At 39.2% G+C, this 16461-nt stretch overlaps 1 protein-coding gene and 1 pseudogene across 1 annotated transcript in view; both read right to left on the bottom strand.

Annotated features, from left to right (window-relative positions):
* Window positions 1-10515, bottom strand: part of LOC107601994 (ectopic P granules protein 5 homolog) — a 23264-nt gene extending 12749 nt beyond the window's left edge. Inside the window, exons 1-22 of the mRNA XM_016294371.1 lie at window positions 10411-10515; window positions 9593-9710; window positions 8605-9474; window positions 7647-7890; window positions 7108-7238; window positions 6614-6721; window positions 6390-6463; window positions 6066-6174; window positions 5549-5663; window positions 5010-5160; window positions 4655-4816; window positions 4256-4413; window positions 3643-3797; window positions 3383-3523; window positions 2757-2918; window positions 2438-2560; window positions 1873-2138; window positions 1583-1723; window positions 1280-1421; window positions 876-1073; window positions 660-770; window positions 446-568 (exon numbers count right to left, since the gene is read on the bottom strand). Of these exons, the coding sequence (XP_016149857.1) occupies window positions 446-568; window positions 660-770; window positions 876-1073; window positions 1280-1421; window positions 1583-1723; window positions 1873-2138; window positions 2438-2560; window positions 2757-2918; window positions 3383-3523; window positions 3643-3797; window positions 4256-4413; window positions 4655-4816; window positions 5010-5160; window positions 5549-5663; window positions 6066-6174; window positions 6390-6463; window positions 6614-6721; window positions 7108-7238; window positions 7647-7890; window positions 8605-9474; window positions 9593-9646 (3738 nt within the window). The 5' untranslated portion in view covers window positions 9647-9710; window positions 10411-10515. The remainder of the gene's footprint in view (window positions 1-445; window positions 569-659; window positions 771-875; window positions 1074-1279; window positions 1422-1582; window positions 1724-1872; window positions 2139-2437; window positions 2561-2756; window positions 2919-3382; window positions 3524-3642; window positions 3798-4255; window positions 4414-4654; window positions 4817-5009; window positions 5161-5548; window positions 5664-6065; window positions 6175-6389; window positions 6464-6613; window positions 6722-7107; window positions 7239-7646; window positions 7891-8604; window positions 9475-9592; window positions 9711-10410) is intronic.
* Window positions 10516-11692: 1177 nt separating this feature from the next.
* On the bottom strand, window positions 11693-15452 carry LOC107601992 (serine/threonine-protein kinase RIO2-like; annotated as a pseudogene).
* Between the last annotated feature and the right edge of the window lie 1009 nt (window positions 15453-16461).

The raw sequence follows: 16461 nt of genomic DNA, 5'->3' as shown, positions 1-16461 counted from the left end.
GTAAGTTTCATCTGTGTGTGAAGATGCTGCAGGCCGTGGCGTAGTGCAAATCAAAAATGAATGAACGTTCGAAGTGAAGTAAACTGTAATTCCCGTGCTCAGGGAGTAGGGAGCAATGAACACTATGTAGGGACCATGTCAATCAGAACACAGTTCATGCATGGAGCGCTCTTCTAACGAGCTGGTTATCTGAATCAGGTGTGTTAAATAAGAGAGACACATGCAGACATACGCTCTGCAAAATATGCAGAGCGGGGGGTCGTGAGGACTGGAATTGAGAACCGCTGCTATAAAGAACCATCCACAAAGTGAAAAATCTAAACAATCTTAAAACTATTTTAACATTCTCTGATCATTTCAGGAGCGCTCAAAACGTTCTCTTTGATGTGACTGCACATGGTAATTGTACTGGAGAGGAGAAGGTACGAGCAGAATGAAAGTGTACTTTCAGGGCCTGATCTGGTGTGTAAGCAGGGTTCGAGAGGAGCTCATGCTCCACACAGCGTCGCAGCTGAGAGTCTTCCTCGAACATTGTCTCCATGTTGAGGACCAACCAAGCAAACCACACCTTAAAACAAAATAAAAACACAAGAGAGGGAAATGATGACAAAAAAGTAATCAGATCTAGATGCACTGTATAAGCAATAACTTGTACATACCTCTCCTGTGAGAGAATTGCCCTCAATGAAAGATGGAGTAACATTTCCTGCCACTATCCAGCCCATGAGAGATGAGAGCAAACCTCTTTCTCCATGGTAACCTAATGCGCTCTAAAAGGCAAATCCAAAAACACATAAAAAAACATTTCTAAGTATTTTGCTTTAAGCCATTTGTTAAAAGAAGGCTGTTGAAACATCAACCAAGAGAAAAAAAACCTTATGTTGTTGGTAGAGAAGTTTCTGGAGACATTCCTCTTGTTGGTGAAGAAATGCAGCGCGGCACAGGTGGTCCAGAAGGTAGAGAACAGCTTTGTCTCGATGCCAGAGGTTCTGTTCTGTCAAAACCTGAAGCCAGAACTCAAGAACAGCCACTGCGCCAACACGTCCGGGCCTGGAGCTCTCCAGAATATGAGCCTGAAGGACAATAAGATCTTCCCATGATTTTAAAAACCTACACGTTCAGGTTTCAGTTGAAAGGTTTTGTATTTAAAATTGAATTAATTTATACAAAAGTTTGGAGTGAGTACGATTTGTAAATTTTTTAATAATGGAGTTGGATCGTATAATGAATAAGTGCCCAGTATATACGGAAAGTCCTTTAACATATTTCAAAATCCCACCTGGATCACACTGTTTAGGAGTTTGATGTTCTCACATGTAGAGGTACCAATCAGATGCTGGGCCACCTTCTGTGTGACCTGCTGGGTCACACCCTGAGTCCCACTATCCAGCTGCAAGAAGAGCTGCATACAGCTCAGAAACCTGATTAACATTTGGAGAAGAGCATTAGTATTGCTTACATACCTACGGCAATAAATTAATTCATTTTTTATGCTGTAAATAAAAAAACACATTCCAAGGATTATGTAATGTCTGACAGAAAAGGATAAATATATGACAATATAAACATAAATGATCTTAACTGTTCATTCTTGAGCAGGTAGAACTGGCAGTGGTAGACCAGAGGAAGAATGTTTTCCAGTGTGTGCACTACAGCTTTGAGATGACGGGACTGAACCAGAGTCTTCAGAAGAGATATTCCGTCACTGCAGAACTGCTCCAAACTGTCAAATGCAAAACACTGAAAATGAATTCATGTTACTAGATTTGGATTTTCATCCTGCCTGGAACATTACTGTTGATGAATCAGTCAGTCTATGGTCACTACACTTCATCTATTAGAATGATAAGAGTCGCAATATTCTTTCCAAACCTGTGCCCAATGGTGGTCATGTCAATAGCCAGAAAACAGCCGATGGGGATGCCCGCTTTGACTGCTTTGAACACTGGGTGCATGGAGGGAGAGTCTGTGATCTCAGGCACACCGGGGGCGCTGGAGGAGGGAAGAGGGCACCAGGCATCCTGAGGACTTATTTCATTGGCATGGAGCTTTAGCCTCAGAACCAGGTCCCAGGCCCACTGGTTAAAGGAGGATTCTGGAGTCTGGCCGAGCCGCACCACGTTAGCCAGGTAAGACACCTGCAGAAAGTTATCATGCAGAAAATATGAGCTGATAACAGTACAAATGCCACTAGGAAGAACATGTTTATTCTTTGAGGAAACTTGTTAACTATTACAAGTGGCAAATTAAACTTTTGGCTATTATTTCTGCTGATGAATGGAGGTGAATCATTGCAAACTAGACCTTTTACACAGATTAATATGGTCTGTATTAGCTTTATTCTGCATTACCCCACCCCCACACAATAACAAAGCCATATCAGTGCTGATGACAATTAATGTTAATTAAGAGCCTTACTTCAGTATGTGAAACATACCTGTTTGATGCCTTCTGAGAAGATGCCACCATATGGTTTGTCTGTGAGATATTTTTGATATGACTCAATCACCAAAAGTGCGACTTCACTGTGCAAAGATGCTGGTAGAATGAGACAACCATTCTGTTGGTGAGAGAGAAAGTTATACTTCTTATTGTGAATATATAAAAAAAGCTAAATTAATGGTCAGATTAACCACATGAGGAATTAGTTTGTATCAGGCCTATCATCGACTCATCAGGGAATATCAAGATTTAGCACAAAAGTGCACTTTCCATGGAAGCAGCGCTTGTCTTTCATATTCATGACTGAGACTCACAGGCTGAAATCCCCAGTTAAGGCCTTCTAGTATGATGCAGGCTAATCTGTTCTCCACAGCAGTGAGACTGAAGTTCAACAGCCAATCTCGGATCAACCCCACCTCAGCTTGAGCTGGCGTCCACAAGTACACGGGCAACTCCTTGAACAGGTACAGTGACACCTGGAGAGATAATTATAATTAGGGCAAGTAATAGAATGTATCAGTATTTGCTGATCATTCAAAGACATTTTTGTGGCAGATAAGTAAACCATTGAACAGACAATACAAAAAGTGGCTTTAGACGCCAATATATTGTTTGTTTTATTTCCCTATCATTGAACAGAAGCCTATCACTGGTCTATAGCTCATAGAAATCTCACCTACAATTTAATCTACATCTCGTGACATGACTGCCACAATTTTAACAAGATTGAGTAGTCCAAATTTTAAAAATGTATCTCAAGACTGCATTCTGTTCTGCTTCTACAACAGCTGTTCTGAATGCAAATTTAGTGTCGCTTGCTCAACTGTTGTTCTTCATCGTTCTCTGATCATCCAGTTACTACAGAGATCAGTAATCAAGTGTGACTCTTAAAACAGTTCTTATGTCGTTGGTGGACTGACAGATGCTGTACTTCACTCACCATGCCCACTTTCTCTATGGTCTCTCGCAGTCTCTCCAACAGCACAGTGATGATGTGAGGGTGGGCAGTCGCTATAGCTGCAAGCAACTCCCGCCCAACTTTAGAAAAGATCTCACGGGTGGTGATACTAACATAGGCCACCTTACAGGAAAGAGTAATCTAACATTTATTGCATTTAAAACATCTGAATGATGTTATGCTTAGATGATGGATTCATCATAAAGGTCTTCAGTAAAATATCAGAAAAAAAGTCAAATCACCTCGTATATCTCTAGCACTATGTTCCTGACAAATTCAGGGTCTACGTCGGTACGTCTGGGCTGGGCCATGTGTGCAAACGTCGTCAAGAGGCAGATTCCATCTGAGCTGTTTATCTCTGACAGCCAGTGCTGAAACTTCTCCTGATGGCTTGGTTCTGGACATAAATAAACACACAGTAAACCAGTGGTCCACAACCAGGAGACTGGGACCCACTAGGGGGCCTCAGCACACTTCCAAAGGGGGTTTCAAGATGACTTAAAATAAGCTACAAATCAAGATGTAAGCTGCCATATTTTAATTTATTCAAGTAACAACTACTATGTTTTATGTAAAACCATGGTCATGGTCTTAGAAAAACTGTAAATCACAAATGACTTGAAAAGCCAATGTAAATTCATTGGTAAAAAAAAGTCTAAACACTGAAGAACATTGTTATTGAAGCGGAATTTAAGTATTTATAATTGTTTTACTTAAAGTGAGCAGCTTTATCAATACAGCAAATTTAGCACAAATATCTTAGATGGATATTGTCTTTGACAATGGAAGGCCTTAAACACTGCTCTAAACTACTCTTTTTGTGTTCACCAGCATCAGATGTGCTTGGTGTCTCACCTCTGAGCCCCTGAATACAGTCCTCAGCACTCAGGCTACAGCTTAGCTTCTCCAGACCGTCCATCTCTGCACACTGCATAATGTAGAAGATCTTCCACAGCATGGAGCTGGATAACGTACCATAGGGCATCTCAGACATAAACAGCCATATGCCCAGTCTGTCAACCAATAAAGGGTTAGTTAAACAGGCACGGCTTCAGAAAGAGATGTGCATAGTAAATTATTGCTTTAGTTGAAATCTTTTATTGACAGCAAACTTAGAGAGAAGACAGAAAATCATTTAGTGAGAGAGAGGGGGAATGGGTTCAGGGCACAATGCAGGCCAGATGTGAACCTATTTCTCCCATATAAGCACCAAAGTTTGATGTCTGGAGCGTGTGCTCTGGAATTACTCTATACCTTTTGGCCTTGAGCACATACAGCACTGCTCTCAGGAAGAGATGGTCAAACTCCACCTGCAGCTTCTCCATTGAAAACGACTGTTCCTGCATTGTGGTCCTGCTCACACCTCTCAGGCTGATGTACTGCGCCCAGTGGTCACTAACATAACAGAGCGTCATCCTAGAATAAGGAAAAAAACAACAACAACTCCTCAAAGGTCTACTCTGTAAAAAATATGTGATGTCAGTATCTAGTTATGAAAGCCTACTGAATAGTTTCTATAATGCAAAAAATATACACAATAATATCTGTAATTTGTCAGGACATTTTATAGTATGAAAAAGGCTTAATTAAATGAATAAAGCTTACAAACCGAATCATGTAACCAATTCTCTTCACAAATTGGCGATAACGTGCTCTGTTGTAAGTCTGCAAGCCGACAGCAAGCAGTTCGACCAGTGAAGAAGCAAATGCAAATATCTTCATCATCTTTTGACTGCTGGTGGCTTGAGGCTGATAGTCGCCTATTGGCAAGAGTGACATTTAACAGTTTAACTAATCAGAAGTGGTATAAAATGTCAACTTTAACGTACAAATAACTGTTCTAAGGATTTCTAAGTCTTAAGGGAAATGCATGCCATAAGCTTTTTTCCATTTCGGATCCCCATTCACTTTCATTATATAGACAAAAATGGCCGGTACATATTTCAATATTTCCTCATTTGTGTTCTATGGGAAAAGTCACATGAGGGTGAGAAAATAATGACAAAATTAGCCTTTCTTGGTGAACTATTCCTTAAATAGCAAGTGATCACTATACAATCTACTGACCAGTAAATAAGGAGAGCCAGACATACATCAAAAATTACATGGCTGTCTCCACTCAGTTATGTGGCGTGACAACAGTCTCACCTTCAGAGCAGATACCCAGTAAGTGTTTGAAGAGCTCATCAAAGGGAAACTGAGAGAACAGAGAAACCAGATCATCCTCAGACAGCAGCATCCAGCTTGTTTCTGGGTCTTCATCCTGAGAAAGATCACAAGAGTGTTACAGTAGGCATCACATGGCAGTATGGTGTACAGTCATAACAACCACAACAAAGGCTTTGTTGGTGGTTACATAAGAGACACAAAATAGTGACACTTTAGGTCTGCTGACAGAAGTCAAAATTCAATCCAAAGAGATATCAATGGCTCAAAACAGCAGGCTGTGAAGTCTAATCAGAAGTTAACACAATAATATATATATATTGATTCCTGATGACAATATATGCAGTGAGGTCTGAAGCCATTAGCAAAAAATAAAAGTCTTCTGTTCTTCATTTTCATAATTTAATAGGAATTAGCATAACTATTTGAGTTCAGTCAATCTCTTATAAAGCATTGACAGGTGCTGAGCAGAGATGTCAGTTTCACGATGGACCCTCACCTCCTCTCCACCCTCATCCACTAGTGTCCAGTTACCAGATGCAAGTCCTGGAAGACTGTTGCCCTTCGCGTCACTGGGCGTCATGTGTCCCAGGAAGTCTGCACGATGCCTGCATGTCAAACACTCCATATTCAATTAAACGGACAACGCAAAGCTAAAATGTCTTCATCTCTAGTTCATGCTTTTTGTTATAACTGTTTTAAACCAAAGTAATAGCTTTTTGAGTCAGACTCAATGGTTATGATATAAACAATAATAGAGATCATATTAAAGGACAAAATTCAATGGATCATGAGGTCAATTTCCAATAAAGCTAAACGTTACCTCGCTGGAGACATGAGGATAGCCAGGGCCTGCATGAAATGATACACTCCAGATGGGTTATCCAATACTTTGATCTATGGAAGCAAAGTAGGTTCAATTACTATTATAAGACAAGCAGATATTTGAGATTTTTTAAAACATATATTTTTACATTTCCCTGTTAACATTTACTACGTCACTGTTTCAGCTCATGTGAGTCACATATCACGGCTCTGCTTCAGTACCTGTAGGAATGGCACAGCCCATTTCCCCACACCTGCCGGGCAGCAGAGCAGGTGGTTTAGGATGAACAGATGATCTCCTGTAGAACCGACCTGATGCAGCACAGATGCCTGGATGGTGAAAAGCAGATCTTTTAAACTAGCTCCTTTTAAATCTGGAGTAATGTAAGGGTATTCATATTGCAAGCTAAGAATAAAATATTTACAAGCAATTTATAGCTACTAATATTTTATATAAACTAAATATTACAAATACACTATTGTTCAAATGTCCAATTTCTTATGTTTTTGAAAGTCTCTTATGCGTACCATATTTCTTTTAGTTTATTTGATCAAAAATACATTAGAAACAGTACTATTGTGAAATATTATTATTATTTAAAATAGCTGTTTTGCATTTTTATAAAATAATTAATTAATATTTTCTTATATTATGATCTCATGTTATCTTAGCCTTGCAATTTTTCAGTACATCAGCTGGTTATTGGGGTCTTTACCAGCCTCTGAAGCCATAGATGGATGTCAGCCTGAAACTGAGAATCATCTAGGACCCGTCGGGTGAAGATGAACAGCACACTGATGCTCTCCTTCAGCGGTTGCAAAGAGGAGGGTTGAGACTTTGGACTCACTGAGAAGTTAAAACATAAAACAAACCACACAAAAATCAATAGACAGCATGACATTCAAAATCACAGACAGAATTACTTTCGGCAGTAATCCTATCCTTTTTCAATGATGAGTCAATTGAGACAAAACAAAAGTGATATATTTGTCAGTTTTGGTCCAGTCTTTGGATAAAAGTGTCTACTGAATACACACAAACATAGATTTAATATGCCTCAAAATTATTTATTAATTTAATTAGCCTTAAAATTTAAATTTTTACCTTTGTCAGAGATTGATGTTTTATCAGACCAAACAACCAGTGTAAAATATGAAAGTATTTCTGAAAGTCATTGTACTCATTAGCAAACAGTGTAAACTAACCAATTGTTTGTGTTTCATGTACAGTCTAGACTTATCAGTGTGAACTTGCCTGTGCTTGTATCTTGCACAGCCACACTCTTGGTGGTGGGGTTACTGCTGAGCAAGCGGTACAGATAAGACTCCACTTGCAGACGGGACAGGATGGAAGTGTATGAGTGCAGGGCCACTGTCTGATGGAGAATTTCTGCTTTTGCAGAAAACAGATGCTTCAGCTCAGCTAATGCTGCCTCGTTCAGTGTCACCTCCTGGTAGCAGTGGTAGCCATACACCTTGGTCTGATCCGCACATACACCCTGTAAAGCAAAAAAAAGGTGTGTTTGTGATGAATTACATAGACCAATGCAATGTATTTTTATGCTACAGGCATGGTGTGACTTAAACAAACAGCTGGGTTTACAGTTTTGACACGGACATACTATAAAACTTTATTAGACTGGTGATCACACTACTACAACAACATTCAACATTTAGCTGATCAGGGTTGTGTCATTAACCGATTCCTGAATTTGTTTTGAATGGGATTTGACTCTAGTTGAATTCAAATAAATTCATATTCAAATATATTCATATTGCTTTAACTACTGAAGAAAGGCTTTTTTATTTAGATAATTAAAAGACTGTCTTGACATTTCACAGTTTAAAGGCTTTAATAGAACTATATTTAGACAGAAAGATAGACAGATAGAGACAGACAGATACACCGACAGACACAGACAGACCAATAGACAGAATGACAAAAAGATAGACAGGTTGTCTTGACATTTTAAAGTTTATAGGATTTAATAGAACAATATTTAGATAGAACGACAGACAGACAGACAGATAGACAGATAGATAGATAGACTTGACATTTTAATAGAAAAATAGAGTAGAAATAGAACAATAGATGATAGAAAGATAGAAAAAAGAGCAACAGACAGATAAAAGGCACAGCAGATAGACAAATAGATAAAAAGAACAATAGATAGACAGAAAGATGGATGGACAGATACGTTGGTATAACTCACCTGTAATGAAAGCCTTTCATCCTTGAAGCTCCACAGGCGATTCTGCACGTTTTTGCAGTCCGAATTGGCAGCCTGCAGTTCAGTCTGGGCCTGCGTCAGCTGCTTACGGCACCTCCAGTAGCTCAGCAGCAGCTCGTACAGCTCATGTCCTTCTTGGTGGGCCAGACTCTGGAACTCTGCTTCAAGAATCGCCACGTTTTCCAACCAGGAACCGGGTTCCCATGTACGTAGCTGCTCGCTAGTGAAGTGCTTCACAGACTGGCAGGTCCTGGGCAGCTCTGGGTAAAGCCTCTCCCTGGGTCTCTCCACGTCAGCGACCTCCACAGGGACCAAGCTGGGTGGCGAGGATTCCTGGTTAGCCAGAGGAAGAACAGCTGGAGCTACTTGTCTCTCAGAGGCCACTGGCATAAAGGAAGCATCTAACAGTCCATAGGTAATAGAATACGAGCCCTCCGAAAGCTGAGGCTCAGAGCAGGAAGATGGGATAGATGGATATATAGAAGGGACACTAAATGGCTCAAGTTTAGCACTAAGAGTTTTGGGATCACTTTGCTGGGATTCAACGGGTGCTGAAGTTTGTTCCACCCGAGGTGCCATGTCTTGTAATGGCGTTTTATGCCCTTTCTCTTCATTGCAAGACGGTTTCTTTGCTATTTCAGTCTTGTTTGACAAGAGCTCTTGGTCCTTTTCAGCTTTGTCATTATGGTCTAGTGAGGTCTGAGTGGCGGGTGGTTTCAGACCAGGGGCTGGAGGCACATGAGAAAGGCTGAGGGGGACATCAGTGAACTCTGAAGCTGACGCGGACTCAGTAACTTCTCTAGAAGTTCCCGAGGGCTGTCTAACACTCTCTGACTGTATCTCCTTTTTTACCTGTTAATGAAGCATAACTATTTTTAGGATTATGAGAAATTTGCATCTTTAATAAAAACAAGATCTAAAGTGTCAACATTTAAAGTGTAGTAAGACAAGTATATGGGTGTGTTTTCACCTGTGGCTTCCCACTGGATTTGGACTTTGACTTTTTGGGTCTCACAGCCTCCATCTCCACACAGGTATCCACATTATTGTTATAAAATTACTCCATTCTTCTAGACCCACACAGAACCCTGCAGCACACAAGTCATGAAGCTTTAAATGAGAGAAGTCTCAGTTCCCTTTCAATTTCATATGGAAAGAAAATGCAATGAAAGGGAAAGGTGACTGAGACTATCATTACTAAACAATCAGCAACATCCCTTTTTGTGTTTCACTTAAGAAAGAATGACATATGCTTTTGTAACAACTTTCTATAGCACTACAATAATAGATAGATAGATAGATAGATAGATAGATCTTTCACTCAAGAAATAAAGTCGCATGGGTTTATAATATGCGCACGAGTAAATTATGATAAAACAATAACATTCATATGGAACTGATAGCGTTAAAGGTGAAAATAGAATAGAAAACGAAACCACAAATGTAAAAAAACGCAGCGGAAATTCTAGAAGTAGGAGATTCTACCATCCATATCAGACTGCATGTAAAAGCCAACTGACAGCAACAAAACATTGAAGAGCCCGATCAGTAGTTCATATCCAGCTGTTTCAACTCTCTTTCTATTCTTAACAGTGGGTTAATTAGTTGCTATTTCCACGAAGAAAGCTGTTATTTCTAGTAAAAAGTAAACCGACATAGACAGCTAGATCATAGGACTGCAGGGAGGAGCGGATCAACCCACATAACCCCTGCTAACATTGGTGATTCGCTCTCCCAGCAAATCATCTCAGAATCATCCCGTGTGAAAGGAAGATTAGTATAACTCACCTAAGTGATATTACGTGATATTAGTCTTTTAAGCAGCAGCTGTCAGTCAGTCAGTCATAAAGCTTTGGCGGAGCTGTCAGCTCTTCAGGGTTTGTTTTGTTCCTGGACGCTATCGCAATACAGATCACGTGTCCCTCCCATAGGGCCCTCCACCCTCCAATGGCGAGCAGGAAGGGACAAAACGCGAAGCCATTATGAGGCACAATTTAAAATTTGATACATTTTAGTGCTACTCGTATATGTCTTTTTATAGTTTTTAATAGTAGATGACTAGTTATAGTTATTGAAAAAAGGCCTTTTAAAACGGCATATTCTGACAACTTCTTGATTATTTTATGAGGCAACAATTTTTTTGTGGTTTAATAAAATGTTATATTAATAATACCATGCTTGCTTGCAAGGGACAGATAAATAAATGCGTGTATATATTTGATTTGATTTATTCTTCTGCAGTAAGTAAATATAATGCAGGACTATATATAATACATGTGTGTTTGATCTGCAGGACACTTGCCCTCCAGGATCAGGAATGGACACCCCTGGTCTATAGTATATGGAGGCAGTTATGCAGTGGTTCTCAAACCTCTCCATGAAGTACCCCCAGCACTGCACATTTTGTATGTCTCCCTATATCTGACACACCCACTTCAGGTCGTGCAGTCTCCACTAATGAGCTGAAGAGTTGAATCAGGTGTGATAGATGAGGGAGACATACAAAATGTGCAGGGCTGGGGGTACTCCAAGACAGGTTTGAGAACCACTGCAGTAGAGAGTCGAGTCTTGCACATCTTCAGGTGATAAGTTAAAAAAAAAATAATAATAAAGTCCTGCATACACTACTGTGCAAGAGGTAGGTTTCTTCAATCACCTTGGAGACATTGCCACAGTTCTTCTGGATTTAGTCTGTTTTAGTTTTTTTTATTCATGTCATGCCAGACAGACTGGATGATGGTGAGATCAGATCTCTGTGTGGAGCTTATTGGCTGTTTTCAGACTACACTTACAAAACTGGATTATTACACTTGATGTCAAAAGCCATGTTTGGAAATATAAAATGATATTTCCTACTGACACACTACTGCAAAAGATAGAAATAACTGGCTTTAAACTATTTTGTTGCTGTTGAAAATACTAATGGCCTAAGACTTTTGCCCATTACTGTACATGCAATGCATAACATATAATTGACTACAATTCTCCATTATTTGAAATAAAACCAGGTCAAACCTTTGTGTAGTATATTTCAACCATAAATAAGGCTAAAGACAACTTATCTTGCAGGATTAAGGATTTTTTAAATATTAATTTCATAGATACAGAAGCAGCACTGAAAAATTTTAGAAGTCCTGAAGTCACGTCATCAAAAGATTCCAGGGCCACCCTCAGCCCCAGAAGTAAGCCTCCTCCAAACTGCTCTTGATGTTGCTCTGATTTTCTCTCCTCTCCCTGGTCACCAGGTTGGCTTCACCCTTTTGTAGATGTCTTCTCTGAGCGGCCTTCTGCTGTTTGGTGAGCCGTCTCTTCACTTTCTGCCTGATGACCTCCTACATTGGGGTACATCAACTCATTACTTTAATACAACAACATAAATCTTAAAACTTATTTTTTTCCTATTTATATATTTAAAAAATCCCTTCATCATGCTTTTGTGACCGCAGGGGTAAACTTTTAAACCTAGAATTAATATATTAAAGGTTTGTACTCACTGGTGGTATGGTAGAACAACTGCCAACACTTCCGATGCTCATCTCACTGGTTGTTCTCCTCCTGTGCTCATTCTCAAGGCTCACTTGATCTCTGTGGGATCACATGCATCAAATCAATATATATAAAATTAACGGTTTTATATAAAGGAATACTTCACACAATAATGAAAATTCATTATTAAGATCATAGCAAACACAGGCTGTCAAGCATCAAAAAGAGCAAAAAATAATTTAAGGTCATAATTCATGGACAATCTTTTTTCCCACTGCAGCTCTGAAACCAATTATGCCATAACATAAATGACTTTAAGAATGCTTCAACTAGGCAGCTTAAATTATTGACAGATAGTAGATATTTTTTTAAAGGGATAGTTCACCCTAAAATGAAAAAAATGTCCTCCCCATCATATTCCAAACCCTTAATATTACATTTGAATATTTTTACTCTTTTTTTTCTTCTTTTTTTTAAATATTCTCTCAAGTCTCATGCTTTTTGTCCATCCACTGAAAGTCCACACAACCTAAATTTTCAAGCTTCAAAAAGTGCATAAAGACAGTGTAAATGTCAAGCAGTCTAGTCATTTGAAGAATACACGGTCACTTTATATGATGAACCGCTTTAATTTAGGCTTTTATTCATATTTAAACAATGATCATAGCACATCAAATACGGTAAACAGAAGCTTAACCATACTTGCTTGCTGTGCAAGAACAAACCTCATTGAGGTGAAGAAATTACAATTTTCATTTTTGGGTGGACTATCCCTTTTAGGATATAAGGCAAAATATCAACTGTAGCTTTATAGCAGTAGGGAAAGGTTACATGTGTTCAAGCAAGTTACGATATTAAAAAATCACATCATATCAAAAAAAGAAACAAAAAAAGATTCCTTACCTGAAAGACCTGAACTCTTTGTTGGATGCAGACAGGTCAACCAAATCAGGACACTCATCCTCTACCTCATTCTCCTCTTCCCTCTCCAAGTCTTTGGAAATGTCAGAAACAGTTTCTTTCTGAATGTCTTCTGAGAGGATCTCCTCTTCACATTGAGCTCCATCATGTTTCTCTGTGTCATTCTCTTCTATTGGGGTCTCCTTGCTAATTTTTAGCCCTTCCAGCTCAAGCATGGCATGTTTATACTCCTCCATGCTGACAACGTCCTCTGAGGCGGCCTGATGTGTCATCATCTTCATCCCCACTGAGTCCTTCACCCTCTGGACCTTCAGGGTGGAGCAAACGGTCATCCTGCTGCAGCTCCTTGGTGTAGCCACTAGCTGAGATCTCCACATCGAGCGAGCAGGCTCTTCTGTATAGAGGAATATGTAACGTAGTTATGTCTCTAAAGTCTAGACTATCTAAAGTCTGATTATAACAAAGCAAGCTATTAGAAAAATTACCTGATATCTTTGAATGTTGGATAGAGTTCGCTTTCATAGTTAAATCTTTAAGAAAAAATACACACTTGACATCTCGATCGAAGTACCTTTTGCAAAACAATTAAAAACGTAATTTCAGTGCCAGTGCTTATTATTGAATCATTATCAGTTTAATATCAGGCTAGATAGTCACCATTCTGCATTTGTATGTGAGGTGGAGACCATCTGAGGGAAGTCAATCATTGTGATGTGGTCGTTGTCACCGATCATGAGGTTAAATTCATTGAAGTCTCCATGGATCAGGCCATGATTGGCAAGTTTGACGATTAGTTCCATGACTTCACTGTAAAACGCATCTGGGTCTTGATTTTCTCGAACCTGACACCTATGTGAAAAATACAGCAACATTCAATTGACACCTATGCTACAGTCATGTGTTAAAAAATAAAAATAAACTAAAAACAAAAGTGGTATTTCTATGTCCTTTCTATAAAGAGTTGTACAAGACAGATTAATACAGCAAACCACTGCACAGTTTGGCAGTTGTCAACGACCTTTCTACACAAGTAAATATTTAATGCAAGAAAATAAAGCAACGCGTGAAGGTCTGTTCATCTGAAGCAAAGTGCAGGTAAACTCACAGTGGGTAACCACTAATGAGCTCCATAACCACTGCATGTCTGTTGTAGTCCACTGGCTTTGGGACAGGAAACCCTTGATCATATAATGCCTGTTGGAAAAACAAGGACTCTTAAATAAAATAAATCCATACAAACATTAGCCTGCGCAAGAACTAGCTGTTTTCTTGTCTTAATTTTATTAAATTTACTTTATATTATTTCATTACTATATGGTGATTTATGTTGAAATTATTTCAGAAGACAAGAGATCTATATCTAGCACAATGTAGTAGATCGGTTGCAAGGGTCAACAGACAATTATACAGTTGCTTAGAATCAAGATTTTTTGGTTATTAGTTATGGGATACAATGGAGAACTTCAAATAGTAGTAGTAATTTAATTTTATTGCCATGTCAGCATCTAAGGCTATCTTCATGGAAAACTGAGTTGCGGAACTTTAAATAAAAGCATCTGCTCTATCAGTGATAGAAGAATGGATTGAACAATACATTTGATTATTTTAATAATCGAACCAGATAAAATGCAAAATACGACACTGGCTTGTCCCAAAAACAACAGCAGAAGTGTGTCTCTATATCCTCTTGGAATTTATGGATATTACCTTCATGTATGTAAACTCTTTCATGTCAGAGAGCCCGGACAGGTACAGCCATGACATCTTGTGTCTGTGCTTGTGGTAATCTCTCTTGTTCTTCAAGTTCCTGAAGGATGTCCTACCCAGTCTGTGAAGTTTCAGAGCAAACTGCTCCCCCTCAGCATTTGCAACAATGTAAATATCTGAGATATAAAAAAAAGCACCTTAGTTCTGGAAAAAAATCTCCTTTATGATAAGTGAAAATATTTGTGGGATGAAGGGAGAAACGTATCATTAAAAAGGTGTTGACGTCTTAATGCGAAGAAATAAATTCTAATCAAAAATGACCCAGACCTGACTCTTTGCCGACTCCCATCTGGTTTCCAACTGACAAAATAACATCCCTGGAAGAAAGTGTCTTCAGTGCCAGGTAATCATAGCCACCGTATTTCAGCCGATACCCCTGCACAGCTAGAGAGGAAACATGGTCAAAAGCCGCACTCATTCACAAAAACATTACGGGATGAAACTGAAGTCTGACGCATTTACTTTTGCTGCGTTCATAGGCCAGTAGATTGTGTTTGACCAGCTCCCGCAAAACCTTGTTGCATCCTCCATGTTTGAGACTGGCAATAGACGCAAATCAGACTTACTGGGACGATCTTGTGGTTCTTCATACCCATTTCCACCTGTGTATCCCGGAGAAACGATTTCAAACCACGCTTACTGAACCCTAACTGGACCTTTTGAATTGGACTGACAACTAACTAATGGATCAAGTTTCATAAACAGAACGTTGAACACCGCAGTATAAAGATAGTTTGCGGTTTGATATTCAGATTTCTTTTGGCTATAAATACACAGTGTGCTGTCACAGACGTGCAAATAATACTTAATATCATTCTCCATGATTTGTGAATTCAGGTGATGCTGTCCTTCGGGCCGAAATCATGTTTTTTTTCCGTAGCGTCTCTTAATTGTATAATGCCTATAGCTCCAAAAGCTGGACGCTTAGAGGAATGAAACCGGTGTCATCTTCACCAGCTTGATCTGTTCATTTTTTTTTTTACAGCAAAGCTGTTGTCCGTAAATCCCTTGGTAAGTCCGCTAGTAAAGACTGTGAAAGAAAGGCGTTCTTCATGTTTAACGTCTATTACCAATAAACACGCAGATTGCTGGAATACAAAAACATTGTTTTAGGTCGAGCTCAAATTGTGAAAACTTTCACAATCGCATTTGATCGCGTGGCAGTGTTTACCTTTGCTCTGCCTCTGCCCCCCGTTTTTTGTAGCCTATAATAATGTAATTCGATGCTGTTACTGTGAATAACGGTTTCCAATTCATTAGGTAAATGAGCAGTTATTGAACACATACACACATACACTTGTACACTTTGTTTGACAATAAAGGTTTGGTTGTTGTACCTTTCCTTGAGTACTTGGCTTCAATATTCTGATTTGCAAAAGTTTCACAGTATATCTTTTGTCAGTTAACCCTTTCTTGATCCCTTAACTTAACTATTCTGATCTGAAAAATGTCACAGTGCAGTGTTGGTCAGTTAACTCTTCCCTGATTCATTTACATCACTATTTTGATTTCTGAAAACTTTCACAGTTCACTACGGGTCAGTTTTCGCAGATCAGAATAGTGATGTTAGTGACTCAGGGAAAGGTCAGATGACCTGCAGTGAACTGTGAACTTCCCTGAGTTAGTGACTCAGGGAAGGGTCAGATGACCTGCAGTGAACTGTGA

Source organism: Sinocyclocheilus grahami, unplaced genomic scaffold (genome assembly GCF_001515645.1).
Source record: "Sinocyclocheilus grahami isolate Dianchi unplaced genomic scaffold, SAMN03320097.WGS_v1.1 scaffold317.1, whole genome shotgun sequence".
NCBI classification, from domain to species: domain Eukaryota; kingdom Metazoa; phylum Chordata; class Actinopteri; order Cypriniformes; family Cyprinidae; genus Sinocyclocheilus; species Sinocyclocheilus grahami.
This window is presented reverse-complemented; position numbering and strand designations above follow the sequence as displayed.